Source organism: Volvox carteri, assembly GCF_000143455.1.
Source record: "Volvox carteri f. nagariensis unplaced genomic scaffold VOLCAscaffold_14, whole genome shotgun sequence".
In the NCBI taxonomy this organism is placed as follows: domain Eukaryota; kingdom Viridiplantae; phylum Chlorophyta; class Chlorophyceae; order Chlamydomonadales; family Volvocaceae; genus Volvox; species Volvox carteri.
In genome coordinates this window covers 482,260-506,253 of record NW_003307557.1, presented here as the reverse complement: position 1 = coordinate 506,253, position 23,994 = coordinate 482,260, and the positions used below count along the sequence as shown (strand labels likewise).

Genomic DNA, 23,994 nt, shown 5'->3' with positions numbered 1-23,994 from the left:
GGACTTCCCGCCACTGCCATATTTGTTTATGTGCTAACCTAGTTTGAGAGTAGGTCCCGAGCCCCTCTCTCTCGGCTACTGTTACCACGTCAAAAGGAGCACAGCGCAACCAAACTGGGCAAAGAAATGCTGCCTGATCAGCGACACTCTACACATTTTCTCCTGCACTCTCGCCATCGGCTCTCACGCTGTTACTCAGCCTAACAGCAACAACATAGATAACAAGTTGGAAATCAAAAAATTACCAAAAATCACGTCAGTCAAAGGAACCATTTTGGTTCATCCATGAGCCAACACGTTATATGTACACAGCAACAGCCAGCAATGAATGACGTATGAAAAATTTCACAAAACTGCCGCGTTGGCGGGCATGGTAAAATAAGTCAGGTATTGTAATCATATATCACTCCCTGCAGGTCCCTGTATAAGGTTGCACATCAGGGGAGCCCTGCATTCTCCCCTCTTGCACAATCCTGCACCATCCGCACACAGTTTTTAGGGAGTGTTTCCACATAGGATTAAGGTCGCGGATTAACCCTCTGCCCACCAGCTCTCCATTAATACCTGTTGCGCAAACGGCTAAGTTGTTGGCAAACTTACCCCGTCTTCACAACCATGTGGAGCGAAACTACGTTTCAAGCTCCTACCAAGGACTTCCGTGCCCTAATCCGTGACGTTAACATTAAGTGGACCCCCCCCTACCTCAGGCCCCTGCTTCCCTGCATTGTAAACGGATCGCGTCCGATTCTGTACATTTTCGCAATAATTCCTATACGTGTATGAATCTCCTATATGATGCCATGCCATGTCCTGCCTGCGTATTAGTCATAGGGTGGTTACGATATATCCACGTCGTACTATTCTCTTAGGACAGCTTTCCTAGTTGCACCTGCCTTGGCACCTCACGCCCATCCCCAACGTCATGTCGCTCCTGGGCACCATGACTTGATGGGTTTCAGGACGTTGAGACGGAACAGGGTTGCGGACAAGTAGTTCCCTGCGTCGCAATACAAGGCGAAAACGTCAGCAGCCGAGATGGAGGAGGCCGACCGCGGGCCGGCCGCCGCCACCTATCCCGCCTTCACGCACCTACGCTCCCTAACGACCCACCTGGCGGCGAGTAATGGCACGTGACAACGCCACATCCGTCACACTGACCGCTGAATCCGGAGACTGATTTACAGGTCCTATAGCCGCAGCCAACCATCTGTGTATCCTTCCATACGACCTGTGGGTATTGAGGGGCCCGAAATTGTGGCTATAATGCAATGACCGCTGGTACCGGAACTTGGCGGCGCATCGCCGCCTACCCATCTATATATACGCGAGTCAGCGGCGCAGTCAGCCAGGGCGGCCACGGCAAGACCAGGGTGCAAGCTGTACCTCATTTGCTCGCTCATTTGCTCTCCGATTGACAGCGGAAGTTTTGGAAGAGAGTGAACACTTCAATGCCCCAAATGCATGCCTAAGCATGCAGTTAAGTGCTACCGACAACTCTAAGCAACGCCATGCCAGTGGGTGCCTTGGGGCTCACCACTTACCTGAGTATAGTGGCCGGTCGTTTCGTTGAAGCCTGGCGCGTCAAAGTCATACCAGCACATCTCGATTGTCCATAAACTCATGCCGTACAGGATTTCACCCATGGTGTTGAACGTACCCAGAACTGGTACGGGTGTGTTGGGAACAGTTTGGGGCACACGGGAGCCACACTGGGTCCCTGACATGTACAAAGTACATACCAAACCCGGACTTTGGCGATTAGATTGCCCCACTGCCGCTGTGACGATGTATCATCCAATCATGATTTGGGCAAGGCTTACACTGGGAATCATGTGAGTTTGCTACAAGGCAGTCCAATGTGCACAGACACTCTTGCTGCGGCATCGTGCAAGGGGGGCCAGCAGCAACATCTCCGTGCGAGCTACGGGAACAACGACACGGCGGTGAGGTCTCACCAAGGTTTTCGCCGTACTGGCCATACGAGTGCTCAAAAATGCACTTGTCACTCCAATTTTGAGCTGACGCAGCCAACTCGTCACTCCATGTCAGGTTAGGCACTCCACTCCATAAACGGTACTTGTTATGGGCTTCGACTGCAAAGGTTAAGCGAGCCGATAAGTCCGCCAGGCTAGGACATGTTTTTAAAGCTGTTCTTCCGGGAATGGGTACATTCCAGGTCCGAACCTGGAATTAAGCACATCCCCCATAAAACGCATTGCTTAAAGACATGCCACGACCGTTCATCAGTACTTACGGATTGCACCCGGCTTTAGCATTGGCAAGTAACTGTACGGCTGTAGCCTGGGCGATGGTGGTGTTGAACGTGATGGCGGAGGGACGGGACTGGGCGACGCCTTCTGTGGTGGTGGTAGCTTGCTGGATGGCTGGGGTGCGGGCGGTTTGGGTGGCGATTGCATGGATGGTAGAGGCTTCGGTGGTGATGGAGGCTTGGGCGGGGGAGGGGGATTCGGTGGTGACGGGGGCTTGGGCGGGGGAGGGGGATTCGGTGGCGACGGGGGCTTGGGCGGGGGAGGGGGATTCGGTGGTGACGGGGGCTTGGGCGGGGGAGGGGGATTCGGTGGTGACGGGGGCTTGGGCGGGGGAGGGGGATTCGGTGGTGACGGGGGCTTTGGGGATGATGGAGGCTTGTAGGGGGAAGGAGGCCTAGGATGCGGTGGGGGCTGCGCGGGTGGCGGTTTCCTAGGCTTACGTGAGGCCGGTGGTTGTGGCGAAGGCGGCGACAACGGAGGAGGCGGTGGCGGCAGTGAAGGGGGAGGAGGTGGCGGAGAATTAGGGGGTTCACGGATTTCAGGTGTCGACATCACTGAATCAGGCTGCAAAAGGTCCGGGCCAGGCGGTGGCTTCCGCCTTCTGCGTAGCAGGGAAGCGTCTGGCGCACTCGCAACTTGCGAGGCATTGTCCATAGTGCTATATGCCTCTGCGAGTAACATCCGTGCCCCAGAGTTCCCTGCTAGTTCGATACGCTGCTGCGCCTCGGCAGCCGTTGGCAACCACCTGTACGAGACGCCAGCATGATCACAGTGCGCAGTATTCGCTTACGATTAGGAAACCCGATCTGGAGATTCTTAGGGCTTGCAACACCGGCGCAGATATAATTACCCGCCAGGATAAAAGGCGCACACGCCCTTACCGTGCTGCTGACGTGCGCGCAGTGCGACCGAGCTCAAATAGCAGTATCACTGCAACCAGAGCTGTGTATGAGCCGGAAGTTTATATGTGTGCTATATACATTTTGCTTGTGAAATCCTGGGAAAACAGAGAGCTTACCAGCCAGCAACGAGATAGCCCTGCACAGCATTGCTGTTAGAGGATTCTTTGTCGCGAGTATTTTTGTTAACGTATGTTGTAATATTACAACACTTATTAAATGCAAGGTGTGAACGTAGATATTTCCGTTAAGAGCCCGGTACCTGTCAATTGGACGTGAATAGCTCAGCACCGCGTAAAGTTCTATGTACGCAGCATAAAGCACATATTTACAGTCGCAGGTTCTGTACATCAACAATTATTGTTCATATGCAATCTCGAGGGGGCAGACAAGGTATAAGTACGTATCTTAATGCGGACCATTGGCAATGTTTTTTTTATCTACGAATTGAAATGGTAGCTAGGATTCTGCTAAAGTTTGACAGAACCAGAATCCATTACGGTATAAGCTGTACGCGATCTGGGAAAGGGGGTGCTTTCAAACTCTTGTGCGACGATGGGCATTATCATTACATAATTGCATGTTGGATTATTAGCAATACGTTTCTTATAATAATGTAGTGCGGCCCGTCGTTAGGCCCACCATGCGTGCATGGCTGCATGATTATAGTTTTGAAATTGCGGACGTGGTGCCTACACCTACTTCCCAGTAAAAGGAGATTAAAGAAGAGTTAAAAACCAGAACATCTTTCCCAACATTGTTTTAATCCTACTGCCCTTTTTGAGGCGCGCAGGCGCACGCATATCCATGACTACATATAGAGGTTGTACCTCTGGCCGCAGTCCGTTAGCACCTTCCAGCGTATTCTGGGCTTCAAAGCGCTCTTTCGAGCAAGGGGCCATGGGATGTCATTTCAGGAAGCAAGCTGTGCCAGAGGTCCTGCAGTGGACCGCCACCCGAATCCGGAGGCCGCAATGCATCCAGCTGGACGCCATTCGCGATGTAGGACCTTAACCAGGACTCTGAGCCCGCGAATTGTCACAACGCAGAAGCGTCTCCCCTGTCGCCAAACCAAATTCAATGAGAGCAAAAACGATGCGACAGGCGCGGTGCGCAAGTGTGCAAGCCAAGCCAGCAATGAATTCGCGTCACATAGAGGGTCCCGGAATGAAAATCCACTCCACGACGAACCAGGTCCGCCTTCAGCATCAAGCCCGACAGTACCAGGGCCCTGACTGCGGCATCGAAACCGGCCCCATGGACCTGAATGCCTAAACGTACTAAACTAGCTACGTGCATCATCGCGGGCAATGTGACAAGCTCTCACGTTAATTCGCGGGGGCCGCGCGTGTAAAAGGTAGTCCTGGGGGAGCAGCCGTGGTCCTGGGCTGCACTCCGCCCCGCTGAATTTACTGCGCGTTTCGTGGAATAACTCTTCACCATCCTTCTTCCTGCGTGTTTGTATTTCCTAGCTGACGTTTGCAACGCGTTAATGGATCATGGAGTGACGCAAAACCCACCTGTCCGTAGATAAGTGTATAACCATTCCGAGGCGCGCACACCTGCTGGGCAAGGTCGGCTTAATCCTTGTACACTGAAGTGTTCAATGACTGCTTAAAGAGAGTGCCTTACGATTGAGCTGAGCCCTCTTTCGCAGTTTCAGTACGGCATTCCCAGGCTGTAGGTAGGTAACGGATTTCCGCACCACCATGTGCTGGAATGAAATTCATTTCACGAAAACAACGATATTCATGACGATCACTTTATTTGTATCTCACAAGGAGTGTGCATGCATTGTTTAGTGATCTGGCAGATGCCTGATATCTTAATGCGGAGAAGCACTGCGCAAAATTGGCAAATCGTTCCTGGTATTACTGTAGGGGCTAACGCGCTTGTAGGATCAGGAGTTTCATGTCCTTGTAGGTAGCGATTATGGTGGCAAGCAGAATATATTTTTGTAACGAAAGTAGGGATGTTTGTTATCATATTACTGATTGTTACTCTAAATGCGGCTGGCAGCGGCGATGCTACGGTGGTCTCAAAGGCAGCTGCGGGCCTTGACGTGATTGAGCGACGCCTGAGAAACCTTGAAAGTAGTACTGAGGAATTCTCGCAAGGATCGCTAACTGAATTGAGTTACAATCACATCGTGCCGAAGGTGGGCGGTGTAGATGCCTCACTACAACAACCTCGAGGTCGCACGCTAGCTGCGAAACGCAAGCGACCGTTTCATCCAAATCGGCCGAGCGCATACGTTAGCCTTGGGAAGGTACGTCCCTTCACCGGCGACGTGCAACCCCCGGCAGCTCTTACGTCAGCGCTGGAGGCTCGCTCGTTCAGGCGCGAGTTGATCCTCATCACCGACACGCGCCCGCGGGCCGCCGTGCAATTGCACGACAACTTGGCCCAGCTCGGCCTTGCACACATCCTGTGGTTGACAAACTCGCGGGCGTTTTGCGCGGCAGCAGATGTGCTCTTGCTTGCACGGGCGAAATTGCATGGTCAGCAGCCCGGCGCCTTCGCAGACGCCACCCTTGCCCACCGAGCTCTAAAGTCTGCGTCAGTGCCGTACACTTCCATGGCCCAGGACTGGGAGGGGCAGCTATCCTTGTCCCGGCAGGCTCGGGAGTTGCGTAATGCACAGGCACTTCCCGCCCTGAATGTGTCAGCTGCCATGGCTGCGCTCGCGGCAGCTAGTGACGCCGCGGCCAGCGGGCGGCGCAACATCATCAGCAGCGCCGCGGGTGCCGGCCTTGCTGCGGCCGCATCATCCTCATCCTCATCCTCATCTGCTGACCTGGGTTGCGTCTGGTACAACGAAACCTTTCCAGACGTGTTCGGCGGTCACCGGCGACTCATGACTAAGCGACTTATGCTGTTGGCTCGTACTGTGCGCCACGGCTACAACGTGCTTTCCCTGGACACGGACGTCATCGCGTTCCGTGAGCCGTACAGTTTTTTTAAGACCCCACCGTACAGCTCCGCGCACATGGTAGTGGGCAAGAGTGTTCGCGGAGGCAGTATCGTCAACACTGGAGTCATGTACTTTCAAAACGTGTCACGCAATGGACCGGTAGCGTGGCTGCTGTCCGAGGCAGTGGAGCGCAATCTCAGGTGGCTGGACATGCCGCCGCCACCACCGGCGCCGAACTCGACTGAGAACTCAGCAACAGCAGCTTTAACACCGGATAAGTCCTCCTCGGCCGCCCACCAGCTGATGACGCCGCACGACGCGTCCCGAAGAGGCTGCTGGGATCAGTTTCTGTTTGGCGATGCTGTGCTTACAAGCATCACCGGCAAGATGTCACTGTACTACTGTGCGCGACCCGCGGACCGGTACGGCAGACCCTTGCTTCGACGCAGTGACGACGATAGCGGCGGATGGAACATGCGTCACCGTACGGCACTGGGACTGGCGGACAGACAAGGTCCCTCAGAGCTTCTGGGGGTGGGTAGGGGTTCCGGGATGGTTAGGTGCATCCCGGTTTGGGCTGTGGTTTGATCGCATGCTGCTGCTGCTACCGGTGCTGAGGTAGCGGCAGCGGCGGCAGCGGGGTGCTAGGGCGGGATTTATTTGCATTATGGACAGGGCAAAAGGGTGCAACAGCCTTGATCGATAGTCGGGAGGCGAAAGCTGTTCCATCAGGACGTTGGGTTCCAGCGAGCCGTTCGATGGCCAGTGACAAGTCTCGCCCAGGTTATCAACCTTTGCATCACACCTGGTTGGGGAGGTATGGGCGTCATGCGCTGCTGGGCAAGAGCCAACGCAATGACTCTGTGTTCCTTGACACTGAGCACCACTTGGCGCTTTCCCGGGGAGCGCCGCACAAAGTGTGTGAAGGTGCACTGGGTGCCAGATAGGTTCTCTTGTCCTGGCCCTCGTGCATATCGTTCTGGCCCCCGGGAGGGGTGCGAATGCATACTCGCGCGCTGACCACAGCAGGATTGCCTTGTAGTCGTAAGTACGGCATAGGTGGTCCCTGTGTTGTACTGTTGCGTGTTTTTGTCTATCGACGACTGCACCCAAACCCTTATCTGGCTGTCGAAACACCGGTCCTTTCCCTTCCCCCTCCCGCCCCCTCCCGTCTCGGGGCCTTGTCTGTCATCTCCAACTGCAGCGCGAAGTCACCCCAGTGACGGACCCAGACCTGCTCGGCCTGGTGGGCTCCGACACGTTCATGACAAGTTGGGCCAACCTCACCAGGCCCCGGGACCCACAGCCGCTGCTAGCGGACGAGCCGAGCTACAGGCTACCCCCCTTCTTACCTGACGGCTTCGCGGCCAGATTCCAGCGCGTACTGGCCGACGATGACAACCTCTGGGCCAGTCGGCAGTCCGTGCTTCGCTCCATGAACAGCAACAGGCGTCTACGAACCGCTGTGGACAAGTCGCGGTGCACCGAAGACCAACCCGATGTTGCACAGGGCAGCTTGGACACGGCGCTTTGCAGCAGCAGTAGCAGGCACCTGGCTGGGGAGGAGGCAGCAGCGGATGTCCGGCGCAGAGATGCCCTGGGAGCTGCTGGGTCGCGGACGGGCGGTGCACTCAGGCGCTTGCAGCAGAATGGTTTTAGCAACAGTAGTGATGACAGCGACAGTAATAACGAGGGCAGCAGCGGCAGCAGCGTTGTCACAGATGGCCCATTGCCGCCGCTGCATCGGGAGATGGAGATGCTGGCGTATGCGGCTGACTGGCTGGTAGGCGGCTGGACGCAGCGAGGAGTACTCGGATACTGGGACCCCCAGCTCACGAATGGAATGCCCCGACAGGTCAGTTAGGGATGCTGAGGGATAGGACACCCCGAGCCGAGCCGCCACATGAAATCAAGAAAGCAAGAAAGCCCCCAAGTGATGTCCCCAAGTCGTTGCTTAGCTCCGCTCCCCCTCCGGCCGTGTTATGCACTATGTGAGCCCCTGTGTGTGGTCGGGATGCTGCCTCCTGCGCTCCCATGGCCTTGGTTGCGTGTATAGCCATCGTGTATAGCCATTTCGGGGATGGGCGAGCTCACATTCAGTAACAGCGCCCTGAGCGCCCCTTCCCCCCGCCCGGGGGTGGAGCAGCTCTTCCCCCTGCCCGGGGGTGGAGCAGTTATCGCCTCATCTGTGCCTCTCCATGTAAACCCCCACCCGGCCCACATGTCCTTGCCGCCGCCATGCCTGCAGGTCTTTGCGCACTTGGTGCGAGCCCCTGGACCGACCAGCATCGGCAAGGACGCCGTGCGTATGCAGTACGGCGAGTACAGCTGGGAGCTGGCAGCGCTCACGGATGGCGGGCCGTTTCCCTTCCTAGGGTCCCCGAATGCATCGGAAGTGCCGAGAGTGGTTGCGCTGCTGCCGGACGTCGACACCACCACCTTCACGCAGGTCCAGTGGACCAGCATGGCGCGTGGGCTGGTGCAGCTGGCCCTGCTGACGGGGCGCCGTGTCGTGTGGCCCGCAGTGCCGTGCGCGAGCAAGTGGGTGCAGCCAAATCCCGGGTCACGCCGCGCACTACCTCTCAACCAGAACTTGCGTTTTATGACCCACGGATCGTTTGGGGAAGGACTGATGTGCACACCGGCTGTAGTGCTGCACCAAAAGTGTCTGTTCGAGCGGCTGAACAGCGGGCGCAATGAGTCGTCTGAGGTTGCCAGGGATGAGGTTCCGGAGCCGCCGCGACGCGAGGGGGCGCGTGGACTGTTGCCCGTCGAGTTCGAGATGCTGCTGCGCGTGCTGCCGCCGTCAGTGGCGCAGCCGGGGTCGCACAACACAGTGCACCTGCAGAACAATGATGACTACGATGACAACGGACGTGGCGAGCGGCCAGTCATGTTTGACGAGCCCCCGCGTGCCGAGGTGAGTTGTTTGATGTTGTCTCTTTGCTCGCGGGGTAGGTGCCTTTTAAGGTGTTTACAAGAGACCTCAAGCTGAGACGTGTTGATGGGTGCTTAGTCGGGAGGGCGCAACAGCAAGAGCAACCTGGTGGATAGCTCCTGCAGGCGCGCCGCATTTGAGACCTCGTTACTTTTTGCAGTCACACAGCTCTACCGTTTTCGGCTACCGTTTCCTGCATGTTGGTTCGCGGTTGACGGGCAGTTTGTTGGGAACCGCCCACGGAAAACCGGGGACAACTATGTCGCCATAATGATGGGTGGGGCGAAGCCGGTAAGCGTAAACTTTATGATGCCCAAGTTCCCCCCGAATTGGGTCCATATGTCACTTTCATAGCACCATGCCCGCACACGCACTACCCACACTGCTATATATTGTGATTGGCGGCTGGCTGCAAATCCGGTTAGGTGGATTCCCACGTTCAGGTTTTGGGCTCTTTTCTCGTTCCGCAATCCCTCATTGGTGCAGGGCATTGTCTACGTGAAGGCGGCTGACGTGGCGAAGGCTTTACGTGAGGGGCCCCTGGCAGCACAACCCGTATTGTACTTAGCGCAGCGCACTTTCCTCACCCAGCTGGACAAGCTGGGTGAGCCGGAACTGATGGTGAAGTATAGAACCTTTAGGAACGAGTGCCCAGCACTGAAGTGATTGGTGATGGATACTACCTGCCCGGGGGTGGAGCAGCTCTTCCCTGCCTCCTTCCTAGAAGGGGGGGGGATGTGGGCGTCCGTGTATGAATATGAAGGTCAGCGAAGGATGGCCTCGCGCGAATGGTGTGTTGTGATGGCAACAGATCAGCAGGAGTTGCTTGCGAATGGTGAGAATGCGTTCAATGAGCTGTAGGGCTGCAATGCGTGTGGCCGAACTGTACTCCCAGAGCTAAAGGGCATATGCGTGTGTGCTGACGGCAGTGGTCGGTCGGTGTTGTTTTGGAGTCCTTCCGCCGATGTGAGTATTGAGTGGGCCGAAGTGACGCTGCCACTTACTGCTCGATTAACGTAACGCGCAGATATGCGCGTGTGTGTCCTTGCTGGCAAGCTGCTTTAAGTATGCCTCTGTATAAATGTTTATTTGCGCGCGTAGGAGGCGTTTGGAAACCGGCATGCAGGACGCGTTGTTGTGCTTTAGGAGGTTTTAGCATTAGTTTTTTTTGCTTGGTGCAGTTGGTCCTTGGTGTTTGCGGTTTATTGGTCACCCCCACTGCTTGGGTGCTTGATACCCGTGGCCTGATAGGATGGCCATATCTTGGGAGAAAATCGCAATGCGTCGTGACTCGCATTACACTGCATGCCTAGGTGTGGTAAGCCTGTGGAGATTGCGATGCCTTTACCTCAGCATCGCTATGGTGGTTATGAAAAGCTTTGCAAATTCAAAGTCAGAGCCCTGACTCTGGATATTGCAGTGGGCTGTCCACTCGAAAAAGCGCCTGGAGTAGTAATAGGCTCCTAGATTTCACGACACAACTCTCCCATCCTACAGCTCACAGCTCAACACCTCCATGTCCCCGGCACGGCCATTCCGCGCATGAGGGTGCGTACCAGGCGGCAACGTCATCAACCTTAATTTTCTCATTTTGTTGTTATTGATTTGGTTTGTCCGACTCTACGGAAATTTGATGGCTTGCTGACGGTGCTGTATCCCTTTGCGACTGCTGTAAACTGATACCCACCGTACATGATCCTGTGCAGACCTCCTGGTCCAGCACAGTGCGGTGGCCGCCGGGGATGTGCATTTCCCCGTGAGGATGGGGATGCTGTTTCCTCCATCGAGATTCAAGAGTGTACGACGGATTGTCGCGCGGAAAGACGAATCCCATGTATATATGTCCCGGTGTGAAGTTGTGCAGCTGGCATTGCCCCGCCCCGAAGCTACCTCATGACAGTCATTGGGTTGACAGTCCTCTCCCGAGTCCTAAGTCTGCGGACAGTCTGCAGACCGCGAGGACCAAGTCCTCGGCGAACCTGCGTCCTAGCGCCACTCCGTGCCGGCAAAGAATCAGGTCCAGCGATCACATGACTGCTCATTTACGACGCCAACTGGCATACGGAGGTCCGATGCATAGGGACGGGTGGCTCTCTCCGGGTTGTCGCAACTTAATCTCGCAGCATAGCTTTTCTCTTGTTACACATTCAGGTGGTCAGTGGGCTCTGGACCCTTCTGGTACCCGGTTGCACCGCTGGTTGGCCCCCCCCGGTTGCAGTCCGCCCAGAAATTGATGAGGCCATACTAGACGAACTGGTGATCCCCCCCCCATGGAACGGGGAGCTGCATCAAACCAGTCATCGCCGGAAGATTGCACGTGCATATGACGGTCGAGGGGTTACAGGACTGGATGCGATCAGTCCGCCTCATTAAACCGCGGAAGGCACAAAGCAGCCTATGCTCATTTGCATAGACCAGCCACATCAGCTCATATGTACGGCTCTGGTCATGCTGAGTTCCTCGCTTTGTGGATGGGTGGTGTTTTAGTCAGTGGACTGTTGCCCCTCCCAAACACTGCTGCTGTGGCGCACGTTGTGGCGCACGTTGCTGCCGTACACGGCCCAGTCGTAGCCCGCTGCGATGGGTCCAGCTGGCGGCGCTGCTTGAGCCTACAGTCGGCAGGGCCCATATGTGGAGCAGACGTCAATGGAACCCCGGCCAAGGTACTCGAAGGCTCACACACCTTGTCCAATGGAGAGGCCAGGCTCATCAGCGCTAGGACCAAATACAACTGCGCACCTGCTTCAGCTGCAGGTCGTACTCGGTGCGAGCAGTCAGACCAACTGAAGTATCGTACACAGCCTTTAGCTGCGTGATCTTTCCGCACGCACACATCGCCATTCCAAGGGGGGTCCTTCACGCGTATGCGAGCTAGTTCGTGGAGCTGATCGCCCCGAACAGACCTCTAACACGACACACACCACAAGTGCCACCGTGGTGCTACACATGCATTACCTTAAAACCCATATAGGGTGTCAGCACACGTCCACCTCGCATCGAGCCGCATGGGGAACTCCTTGAGAATATTACCGACAGGCAAAAGCTGCAACAGCATTGAGAAACCAAATTCCCGCCCTGTAGGCCCTCACAGGTGCTAACGCTGCCATGCTGGTCAGAATGGCAAGTACCTTTTCCGACCAACAATCAGTGGTACCCTAAAGCCCAAGCCCAAGGTCTGAAACGAACGCTCCATGGCACATTATTGTCCCGCCGGGCCTCTCCACCACGGGGTTCAATATCTAAGAAGTAGGTTGGCCCCGTGGGCCTGCAGTGGCCGCTGAGACGGGTCACGGTAGAGACTGATTATGGTGTGGGGTTTCGCGCGCCTACCACAGATCGCATGAATGCACGCTGTTCCTCGACCATAGGGCTAGTCATAGCGCTTTCAAAGCTTACATTGCATCCCGTACGATAAGACGGGAATGACAAGGGGTGTTCAAAGGCCCATGCAAAGCTTAGGCGCAGTAGCCTCATTACTGCGGCACATTGCGGTGAGGTCGAATGTGACTCGCTTCCCCGCGGCTAACAGCTGCTGCTTCGTGCAGGCAGTGAAGTGCTGTCCCGGCCCGTAGTGCAGCCCCCGAGGTCAGGTGTAGAGTCACTCCCGGTCAATCCACGCAGCCTGGTACTATCCAACGAACACACAGCAGCTGTTGCCTCCATGACCTAATTGCACTCGCGCTATGTTCCCCCAAGGATGATTGTTTTACAAGTATTTGCAGTATTTGCCGCCATGCCAGTCGCCTGAGAAGTAATGATCTAGCCAGAGCGGAGCGGGCACTGCTGCGCTCGCTAGTGCCCGGTTGCCATTAGGGATGCATCATCGACGAAAAGCGGGTGGGTGGGCTCGTCCCCAACCAGCAGTGACCCACTCTGATCCCCTAGGCCTACGGCCCACCGCGCGGGAAGGCGCAGGCGGCATTCGATGTCGTGTGCATCATCAATGAAACGTGCCGAAGCCGCTCCTACATCCCCGCCTGACTCGCGGCGCGAGGTACCGTTATCCGCAGGGCAACCAGGCAGGCGATAATCACTTTAGCGTGCAAGAGGGGCTGCGCAGCGGGGCCCCAATTGATGCCTTAATTGATAATTATCAGAGCAGCCGACATCCCACAATTAATTGCTCCTAAAAAGGTAAACCTCGAGGAAGCAAAACTGCAATGTCTTATACTGGTTCCAAGAAAAAAAACTCATATATGGAATAGGACTTCTCGAGGGGGCTAGTTTGCAATATGCTCTCACTTGAACAGCAGACGGATACACCGTTACGGTAGCTATCGTCAACCTGCACATGGCCTGGACCGAGACTTCTAGAGAAAACTAAATCTTACAGAGAATTTCTTGAGGTTATGTGCGCCTCTAGGCGCAAGGCACCAAGCTTCGGCTTAACGACACTAACGAAAACCAACCGACTCTTTGTTAAAACCCCTTCCGAGTTCGGAAAGCATCAGCCTCGCAACAGGGAAGGGGTTGCGTCACATTTCTGACATCAATCATGAGTTATTGCTTATTGCACGCGTTAACCGTATCTAACGTGGAAAGTATTCGTGCTTCAAGCGTATTAACTTTTCCTGTTGCGTACGTGTCCGTACAGGCCTCGAGCGCCCGAGCACATGTCCGAATAACTTATCACAGTATGCCTTTGACGAATGCCATAAACAAAATGCGGCTCCTCCTAAGTTAGCCTTGTTGTATCGCTATGGCCACGAACACGATGCGTCCCAAGAGCACGTGCTGGCGTCCCATACGCTCCCTGAAAACCTCGATAGATTTTTTGAGCTTTTAGGTTACAAAACATCCAAATATTGGTGTTTAGGTTGTTAGCCATCCCAAAGAAGGCATAAGCAAGCCAGCAACGACAAGGTGCAACTGCCACCGCAACGATTGCCTTTGCTACCCGCAGCTCATTAGTACCGATCCTCCCACCGTATGGAAGCTCTATCAATTGTTTATTGAGATAATAAAATGGAGGCGTCCATATGATTAGCCCTATGTCAAGCTTGACAATGTAGGGTTATCAGTCCTAATCACATGAAGTGAAGGTAATATATGTTACTTATTCTGTGCTTCTGGAAAGACGGTGTAATCTCTGTGCAGCTTTGCACATCCAATGCCTGTTACGGTCTGTCAGTCGAAAGGTGAGAACGCCTTGTACTTTTCTTCCGCTTCTCGTATCTTGGATCACTCTACAGACCCCTGTTTCTTAGCATACATAAGCAGTGTGATGAAAAGCCCAACACCTCGAATGATGGTTAACGTCGTGTTAGGATAACCTACTTAGGTTGCCTAGGTCATGCCGAACAGATTAGGAAGAGCGTCTTCGGCTCATGCTGCTGGCTTTGCATGTCGTCCTGGACTGTTGAAGTCTGATGATGACTCTGCGAACGATGTATTGTACGGCATGCTTTGATGCTTGTCGAGTCGCCCACAAAAAGTCTACCTCCCAGTAATAATTTGTGCCTAATGCAGCAGGCCAGAATGTTGGGATTTCGTCGCATTTTTACATGTTAGCTATGCGCATCCATTAGTTGAGGTGTTGCGAGATGCGCTTTAGGATGAGGTCTGTCGCTGTAATCTTGGTATCTTTATTAGCATTTATATTTTACATGGTTTTGGAAATTAGTAGGTAAGACGGGGCAGCTTTGCACTGAAAGCTCTTTGCTAGAGGACTTCACCTATCCGGATTTCTGCAGACCGGACCTCCTGCTTGTTGGAACGGTCACAATAGATGTTGTGGATGATGGCTCGCGGCCAGCGGTAGGTGGTGGGAGTGGGCTTCGCTCTCTGTCGGCCATCAAGTGGTCATCTCCAGCTTTCCTGCCGCAGGGAGGGGCTGTATCCTATGCAGCAGCAGCTGTACGAGCGTATGGAATTAAAGCTTGCGTTGTTACAGGTATCTTGTACGGGGTTAACTGCTTAAATACCCGGGCGACCCAGGGACAGGGAGGCTGCACCAGTTTCACCTCAAGGGTCAGATTGCTGCAAATCCCACAGCATAAACTGTGGCACGACGAGCTGCTTGATCTCACCCATTGTGACGCCCTGTCGGCCGCCTGCACAGTGGCTGGTCCGGATGCTGACCTATCGGTGTTTGAGGGCCACGAACTCCACGTTGTGCCCGCAGCGTCAACATTGACATTTGAGCACACTTACACCTGGTTTGGTACGTCCCCCTCCGCCGGTAGTCGGCTCCTTGGTAATCTTGGTGCAGCAGGGGGGGGGTCTGCTGTGGACAGTAGATGGAGGTTGCAGGCGCTAGCAGTGGGACCCCACGCCACAAGACGTGCTGGGGCCCCCCCTTGTTAAGGGGTTTAGGGGAATGTACATGAGTCGCCTCACAATGCACCCCAAACAATCCATTGCTATATCCGACGCACGTAGGGTGGGGCATCTATTCCTCAGAAGCGTGTCGAACAGCCTCTCTAAGGCATCGGAAGCGGGACCTGGCGGACCTTGGACCCAGACATCCGCACCCAAGGATGACGGACGTTGCAGCAGGCTGACTCATTAGTCAATGTGCGCCGCTACACTACGCTACGCCGCAACCGTGTGCCGTTTCCCCGCTGCTCCAGGGCATCAGAGGAAATTGCGAGTGACAGCCAACCCCAACGTCACGCTGTCCAGGTCCCATGTGCCGCGGCACTGTCAACGTGCACGCACGGTCATTTTAGGACCGCTGACTCAGCATGAGCTGGATGCCGCCTCTTTCCTCGAGTATGATGGTACGGGTGTAAGGCAGCGCCGCCACCAATGAGTTTCTTCTGCGACAGAGGGGTTGTGATGACTTCTTATTTTGAATTGAATTGTTACAGAGTGGGAGGCTTCTGTACTACGCCATACGAACTGGAAGTCCAAGGCGGTTGATCTTGCCTTCTAGGATCCCTCCTCATCCATTCACCCGAACATCCGCAGAGATAGAGGGTTCAGCAATCGCCACCAATCCAGCGTGCGAATCTCGATCCATCGACTGTGATCTCAACTCCACATCTCAGCAGCTAGCCATAATGACTTCCTGGATAGCTGAGCTGAGCTGAGCTGAGCTGAGCTGGCAGCCTTGCCTGCCGTTGGCCTGCCTCGTTCTTCAGCTCCCCCTCTCAGACCACGCCATGTGTGTGACCCACCCCATGTTGCTCCTGGCATTACTTGCACTGCCACGTAGGGCTGTGGGACCAGCTTTACCGCGGCAGACAGCACATTGGGCTCATGGCGCAGGGCTATCAGCGCCGCCTCGGGCCAGACGGCCGCGTTCTACCGCTGCTGACGCCATCGCCGCAGCTGCTGGTGCGTAGCTGTGGGAGGGGGGGACCGTACGTGCTGGTGCGCGCTCCGTGATTTAATGATTTTGGGAAGCTGTATGGGCTGTCGCTATCTATGGGCTCGTTTGAACCATTCGTGAAGGGCCGTGCGGGGATCTCAGCATCCGCCTTCGCCGCCACACGAATGGGGACTCGGGTTTGGTCCCATGAGACACCAACGCCACCTCGGGATGCATCTAGGATCACACTGGGCCCTGCCTGCCGGAGCACAGATAGCTGTGCTTTGGGGTTATAATGCAATGCAGGCCGGTTTGGGGCGATGGCAGCGAGTTTCACTGTTCCTATCGGACGTGGAAACGGACCCTTGGAGTGAAGACTGGTTGGGCCTGGTGGTGAGCCGTGCCGAGCGTGTGATCATAACACGGGGTAGCCAGGGTGCCACCGAGTACAACGACACCGGTGTGCATACCATCGATATTGTCCCGGTAAGGGCTGCGGGCGGGTGAGGATGGGATGATAACCACCAGGTGAACCCCATGTCAAAAGCAAAAGACGTTGGCGGTGAAATGCGTCACCCCTTGCCAAAAGCTTATCGGGGTACATGCTCAGTTGGCTGAGTTGCCGCTCAGGAGCATCAGGAGCATCCAACCTGCCGCAGTCCTTCCCTTTCTACATATCACAGCCCCGTATGTTGCCGATCCCTGTTTCAGCTCTTGGCTTGTACATGTCATCCACTGCGGCTCGATTTTATTGCGTACATGCTTGTTTGCATGTTTGTAAGACAGCTCGGAGCGCATTAAGACCACACTGTCCCTTAACTCGTGACCCGGGGACACCCGTGGTCGTCCTGGACTACCGTAACAGCCCGCCTAGCTGGCACCTCCTTAGGTGGACCCGCAACACGTTTGCCATCCGCTCCTACTTGTGTGTATTTCGGGCCCTGTGCAGGTGGATAAGGTACGGGACACTAACGGCGCCGGCGACACCTTTGCAACAGGGTACATGTTGGCCCTTTCACGGGGTCTCAATGACCCCGGCCACCACGCCGCCTGGGCTGCCAGCCGAGCCGTGATGCAGGCGCAGTCGTGTAAGCCTCAGTGTGCGGCCGACCTCATTGAGGGGCATGTGCCGGCTTGGAGCGCGGCCGACCGTGCCGGGGCCGCGCTTCGTGCACTGTCACATAGTGCGGAGGGCGTTGTGAACCTACTAATGAGGGACGGAGTCGCAGCACTCATACACCTCCGCAAGCTGTCGCAAGGGTCGCTGTCGAAAGCGCTCGCACGCGCGTCAGATACGAGACTGGCGAGCGGGAAAGGCGAGGGTTGATAGCTGAGAGAGTGTCAGGCAAATATGCGATACCATGTCATGAGGTTGTAAATGCAGGAGGCCGTGCTGGTGGCATATCGCTGGATGGCACCAATGATAGGGAGTGTTAGCTGTCAGGAGGCGGGATGCAGTAGCTTTAAGCGCGAAACGGGTACATTTGAGATAACCTCGATTCTCTGGTAAGAATGCCGATGTGCGGAAGAATATCTGATTTGAACCTCTAGAGGAGCGAATTCAGCGCCATTAACTGGAGGTTGAAGAGGAGGCCATGGCGATATTCAGCAGCAGATAGATGGCTGAACTGGCGGCTGGAGGTGTATATTATGTTGGTGCTTGTGATGTGGATTCGGCCAGGGAAGGAAACAGAAGCTGTGCAGTTAAGCAGGGTTACTCAATAATATTGGGCAAATTCTGCATGTATGGCCATGTTCACTCTCGTTCAGTAATAACACGGAGTGACAGTAACGAGCTTTTTTCGGCTTTTTGAGGTAACGGAGGTGATGACCCCTAATCGTTTTGTACATTTTGCTTTTCATCGGCTCGATAGGAAGGAAGTAACCGGTAAGGTGATACGTCATGTGGGTGGAGAGGCTGAAACCTGCAGAGTGCTTACGTTGTTCACTGTCATGGGTTGCGCCGAGTGCATTGCTTAGCCGTGCATTTACGAACATAGTGTCACGCGCGTTTTTAAAGGGTATGCAGAGGCGAACCCATATATACCACCATCAGTGATAGGGAGGGAGCCATAGCTGATTTCCGGCAATGGAAGAAATTGAAATCTTCGAATGACCGAATGATTGGCCACAAACACCCCCAAAACCACAGTTACCACAAAATCGAGGTTTCCATCCTTCATATACCCAACATCGTCCGATATGTTTGAAGATTTCAAGGCGGAAGTGCAAGTGCCTCGCAGTACCTCGCGCCAGCGTGTGGCACCGGTCCAGGTGCCGCAAGCTGCTGCTACATGTTACTGCGCCAATCCGGGTGCGAATGCATCGCGCCTCCACAGCCGGCCATGTCCTCAAAGTTGCGGCAAGTAGATGTGTCTGAACACCTGTTCAATGTTCAGAACCTGTCCGGCTCTTAGCAAGTCTCATCACCTACCCGTCGATTGTGCCGCCCAGTTAGAAACGGAAACCATTCCACAACCGAAACTATCCGGAACCGTTCCACAACCGCCACCAAGCGTTGCCTTGGCACGCGCACACAAAGCGGCGGCTAAAATTTGTGTCGTTATCCTGCCTGCGATGGGTAGCCACGGTGTTAAGTATAACTGCACACGACGCATTATACCACTACCACTAGTACAACTCGGCAATTTGGGAGCACCGCAGTCATACGAGAGGGCAGAGGCTATCTGCCCCTGGCAGCACAGGTCCGATGGAGACTGGAATACTACTGAATGAATGAAGACGCTCCTGTAAATGGTGTTAACGTTCCTCTTGCCTTGGACCTACGTGCCTAGAGCCGCAAGGGCCGCACGCGGCCTTGGCCACAAGGTGAAGGATGTGCTTCACACCCCTACCGACCGCCTGTTGGTGGTTGCTGGAAGCCAGCCGCTGTCACGTTGCCGTACTGCTGTTCCATTTGCTCCATTATGGGCAGCAGCATCTGCCCAATGGGCGATTGCAAAATCCGCTGGGCTTGGCCGACATACTCGTCCTACAATGCAGAACAACATGTCCGGAGGAACATGTAAAACTTATGCATGGCACCAGGACCTGCCAGAGGACTGCAGACACATGCCCGCGTAATACATGATCCAACAATACACTCCTTTGCTTGCATGCGATCCAGCATCCCTATGGTACAATCTGCTGAGTGGAATGCCGCATAGACCCATAGACCTACTCGCCTAAATCTGAGGCAAGCAACACGGTGTATGTTGTAAGGCTGCTAAGAACGCAAGTACCCCTACGTTTTGATCCCAAAGCCGCCAGTGTGCGGCGCCAGTGTCACTGACCGGAATGGGGTTTCCGGTGAGCAGCTCCGCCCAGGCACTGGAGAAGTGGTTGCAGTTCTTAGTGATAAGGTTGTAATCTTGTGGTTTATAACGTGTACTCAAGTCCGCAAGCAACTCTTCCCGCACGTCCTTAGGTATATGGGTGACTCTGCATACAGTCCAAGACCGCAAGTTAAGAGTATAACAAGATTATCAGGCATCTGTCACTCAGGCCATGCTCGCCATCCCCCGTTGGCGGTCACATGAGTGCCGCGAAGGCTGGCAAAGGAGGGGTGAAGACTTGGTTGGGCCACGCGTGAAGTGGATGCACGTGTACCGCGCAGCGCCAAAATGCGGACGACGTGAGAGTGCGCCAACGGATGCATTACAGTCGCTTTCACCCACCACCCACCCAAGCTCCACAGTACGTAGGGGAGCCCCGAACGGGGTCTGTCCAGCGATGCAACGTTGTACACCGCCTCCAAAAAAGTACTCAATACCGCCGACTACCACGCCGGTGTGATAGATCGCATCAATCTGGGGTTCCGCATGAAGCGTCAAACGTGTGCGAGTTGCAGAAAGTTGGCGTTTTTGCATGGCCCAAGTAGGGCACCTGCCTGTTGACCAAGTAGCATCGGTGACAGACTCCGTGCGAGTCCATTTGTCAAGTCATAGACATAAAGGAAGACTTTCTCCCCGTCACCCATTTCGCCTTAGCTGCTTAGGACAACTCTCAATTTCCGTAACAATGGGGAAATCCTCTCCTATGAAATGCAGCTAAGACGCATCCACAGGACTTGACATAAAGGTAGTGACAGACAGCTTGGATGCGTCAACGAATACAATGGCTTCTCATGAATCTGCGCTTCAAGCTGTGTTGTTTCATTTTACTAATTATATCCAAACTTCCTGGAGTCTAGAGGGTGCCGGAAGATGGTGGAATGAGGTAAGGCGCAGGGCCAACGTAGTACTTTATGATTACATCCGGTCATATAGCAGCTTATTATATTCAATTGTACACTGTTCTATATACAGTAGTAGAAATCTTGGTCTGATAGCATAACATTGCGCAGCATGCAAACGTACAGCAGATTCACTAATTCACCATTTCGACCATGTTCGCGGAAGCCCCGCACCTGCTGTCGTCTAGCTAATATGACTGGGATAGGTCTGTATGGCTCAACGACGGGTGTGCAGCCTTTTAACTTGTGATATAATGGATGTGTGTGTGTGCAGTGACAGATGAGGACCGGGAATACATCCGTCGCGCACTTTCGCTTGCAAGGAGAGCAGAGGGGAAGACGTACCCCAATCCAGCCGTGGGCTGTGTTATTGTGAAGGACGGCCGGGTATGTGTCGGGGTCCCATTGCTCGTACCCCAGCTGCAACACACAAACCATCCCGGCCAGCGCACCCTCAATCCAGCTGACGTTCCCATCTAAGAGAGCATCATGCGGTCCTGTGATTCTGCGTGGCGTCCTCAGGTTGTCGGCGAGGGTTACCACCCACAAGCGGGCAAGCCCCATGCGGAAGTGTATGCTCTTCGTGGAGCAGGTGACAAAAATAAGTATGCGCCCTACGGAAATTACACCTAAAGGTGTTTACCTTGGTTTGCTCAGTGCTTCCTGCCCGTCCTCAATATGGATTCCTTTGCAGGAAACCAAGCTGAAGGGGCAACAGCCTACGTCACTCTGGAGCCATGCAACCACCACGGCCGGACACCGCCATGCAGCAGGGCCTTGGTTGATGCGCGCGTGGCACGGGTGCGTGTGCACGAGCTTAAGGCCACCCGACAGCGAAAAATATGTGCACCTTAAGTACCATGGCAGGAATTTGACTGACTAGTGCACAGGTGCTGCATTGCGATCTACGACATTTGCAAGGCGAGATTCCTTCACAATGCTGCTGTTGCCCGATGCGTTTAATTAACAAGTCACCGCGCAGCTGCCTGTCGGCGCATCTCTCGGGTCTTATTTGGCTTTCGTGTGACATACACCAGGTGCATGGCCATCTCCCTGCAGGTGGTTGTCGGCGTCGGTGATCCTAACCCCCTCGTCGCCTCAGAAGGCATTGCAACTCTGCAACGCGCCGGCATTGAGATCGCTGTGATGGACGGAACTGAGCGGGATGCCTGCTATGACATCAATAAGGAGTTCATGGAGCGCATGGCCGCTGCTGCTGCGGCGACTGCAGCAGCAGCCAAGCCGTGAGTAACGAGCCGCATCCACTCCATGAACAGAAGTGCCTTTTGGGGAAGCGGACTGGAACCCGTACGGCTTGAGAGTACGGATCGCGTCGGAATGGCAGCCCTCCTTTACGAGGATAATTGTAATGGGAAGCTGTTCCGATGCCCCATCAGGAGTTCCTTTGCTTGGTCAGGGATCGACGTTAATTATGTGTGTAAGAAAGTCCATGCCACAGCGTGCGTCTGTATTTCCCTGACCCGCTGTAACGAGTTTGGCACGGTAATGCCGTGCGGTCGTGATCACCATTAGGTGAACCTGTCAATTACATTTCGCTTCTGGCGTGTTCGTACGCTGTCGTCCTGGCACTGGTCCAATTGTGTTATACGGACAGGAATGAAGGATCGGCCGTTGAAACCAGGTTAGTGGTGTGCAGTGGCCTGACTCCGAGGCACAGAAACACATTGGCATCCACGATTCGAACTGAAGGTGAACGTGCAGCCCATTTCCTCCGTACCCCCTGACAGTTGAGCGCTGGCCGGTCAGCATCCCGCTCTCATGCATCCGACCTGGGGTTCCCAAGTTGAAAGTTGTAAAACTGAACTTGGATGTGTGTACATTGTCGGATTTGTGTAGCGCCTGCAATGGACTCCGCAATTTCAGTTGCCGTGCTATCGCATGCTGACGTAGTTTTGAAGCCGGCGACATGTACCAGCAGTAGCAGACTTTTAGCAGGCAGCTAACACAGTGGTACAGCAATTTCCAGCAGCAAGGGGCACGTGGACCGCGGCTGTCTGTCGCGTGGCCCGCTGCTCGCTTGATGCAGCTCGCCGTCTATGTTACTGGGTGCAACCCGACTGCGTGTAGTCTGGACGGAGGTGCAATTCACGGTTGTGCACCGGATAGAAAACACACACTAGGATGAACCTAACCAGATATGTACGGCTAAAGTCGCAATGAACGCGCTGACGCCTTACCTGGCGCCGGCGTTAGCCACGCGTGGGGGCATCAGCTTACTGCAAACCAGGTTTACTTACCCAGGGTCCTAGGTAGCACTATGCACTGCAATGTGCTTCAGAGCGTAGCGTTCCCCTACCCATGTGTGTGTGGGGGGGGGGGAGAATGCAGGAGCGCAGCGCTTGCCAACCCCTGCAACTCCATTTCTCCTGCTACAGTACATGTACGACCCAGCTCTGAGCATCTTGGAACCAGCTAGTTGTACGGCAGCAGATTAATTAACGGCAGTGTTGTTTGCGACACATGTACTGTCCATCAGTACCGCCTGGCCAGCCCCGAGGGCCTGCAGCCCTGCGTAACATGGCGCCTCATTACACTCTCATGACATCTCGGTAACCCGTAAGACGACCACACCAACCGGTCCCTGGGCATCACCGTAGCTCCGGTGTGGGGTGTCCGCTGTGAGATCCGCTGTGACGCCCTGAGCGACCTCCTTCATTTTGTGGACTTTTCGCTTTTATGTAACAACTATGTGCTGGTGGATGTGTGGAAAATACGCTTTTATGCAAAAAATATATGTTCGCGGGGTGTAGCTGCACTGCCCATGTGAAGCTTTCGAACCGCTGTATGGCCCCCGCTGGTGCTTGGGCCCTCACCACCAGCACCAGGAGTGTGGGCTGCGATGGACGTTCATCATCACAAACATAACTACCCACAAGGGCCGCGAAAAAACGCCACCAATATGCTCCGCTTGGAAGCGCATGACTGATTGCGACGCATCGCGCACCGCCGACAAGGAACACCCGTACACGCATCCTGTTCAGTACACAACACAACTGTAAATATGTTTCTGCATGAGTGTCTAAACTAGTCCCGCGTCAACGCACGTCTGCATAAGTGTCTAAAATAGTCCTTCGTGCGCACATGCCTTGTGCGCCTCTATGTGTGTGTGTGTGTGTGTGTGTGTGTGTGTGTGTGTGTGTGTGTGTGTGTGTGTGTGTGTGTGTGTGTGTGTGTGTGTGTGTGTGCGTTACTTCGAAACCCGTCCAAACCGGACAGACCACACTGCCATGATACCCCACCGCAGCCATCACGGTGGCAAATCATCTCCAAGGAAGGCTTCTATCTGTGTACAGGGAAAGATTGTGGATAAAAGCAACGAATTCAATTCGTGGCATGAAGTTCATGCCAAATCATGCCTACACCTGACAGGGGCCTCAAATGAAGCAGTATTGCGTTCTGGAAGCAGTTGAGCAAGCAGGAAGTCATGCTTATCTAAGGAGCTTAACAGCGCGCTGTGCACAGG

At 54.6% G+C, this 23,994-nt stretch overlaps 4 protein-coding genes across 4 annotated transcripts; 2 read left to right on the top strand and 2 right to left on the bottom strand.

The window, feature by feature from the left end:
- Window positions 1-479: 479 nt before the first annotated feature.
- Window positions 480-3,319, bottom strand: VOLCADRAFT_104287 (uncharacterized protein; the record flags this gene model as incomplete). The annotated part of the gene is made up of 7 exons (XM_002949318.1): window positions 480-997; window positions 1,111-1,228; window positions 1,542-1,663; window positions 1,956-2,093; window positions 2,255-2,301; window positions 3,152-3,212; window positions 3,289-3,319. 7 exons carry the CDS (start codon window positions 3,317-3,319, stop codon window positions 921-923), a joined length of 594 nt encoding a protein of 197 aa, XP_002949364.1. The 3' UTR covers window positions 480-920.
- Window positions 3,320-4,249: 930 nt separating this feature from the next.
- On the top strand, window positions 4,250-9,687 carry VOLCADRAFT_89755 (uncharacterized protein; the record flags this gene model as incomplete). The annotated part of the gene is made up of 7 exons (XM_002949436.1): window positions 4,250-4,363; window positions 5,328-6,617; window positions 7,288-7,708; window positions 7,805-7,938; window positions 8,332-9,003; window positions 9,190-9,312; window positions 9,508-9,687. 7 exons carry the CDS (start codon window positions 4,250-4,252, stop codon window positions 9,685-9,687), a joined length of 2,934 nt encoding a protein of 977 aa, XP_002949482.1.
- Window positions 9,688-14,070: 4,383 nt separating this feature from the next.
- Window positions 14,071-17,603, top strand: VOLCADRAFT_89754 (uncharacterized protein; the record flags this gene model as incomplete). The annotated part of the gene is made up of 7 exons (XM_002949435.1): window positions 14,071-14,159; window positions 14,715-14,785; window positions 15,083-15,184; window positions 15,594-15,743; window positions 16,181-16,302; window positions 16,550-16,762; window positions 17,226-17,603. The coding sequence occupies 7 exons, from the start codon at window positions 14,071-14,073 to the stop codon at window positions 17,601-17,603; spliced, it is 1,125 nt and encodes a 374-aa protein (XP_002949481.1).
- Window positions 17,604-18,690: 1,087 nt separating this feature from the next.
- VOLCADRAFT_80633 (uncharacterized protein) lies at window positions 18,691-20,145 on the bottom strand (the record flags this gene model as incomplete). Its single annotated transcript, XM_002949317.1, has 3 exons — window positions 18,691-19,268; window positions 19,570-19,717; window positions 19,961-20,145. 3 exons carry the CDS (start codon window positions 20,143-20,145, stop codon window positions 19,128-19,130), a joined length of 474 nt encoding a protein of 157 aa, XP_002949363.1. The 3' UTR covers window positions 18,691-19,127.
- Between the last annotated feature and the right edge of the window lie 3,849 nt (window positions 20,146-23,994).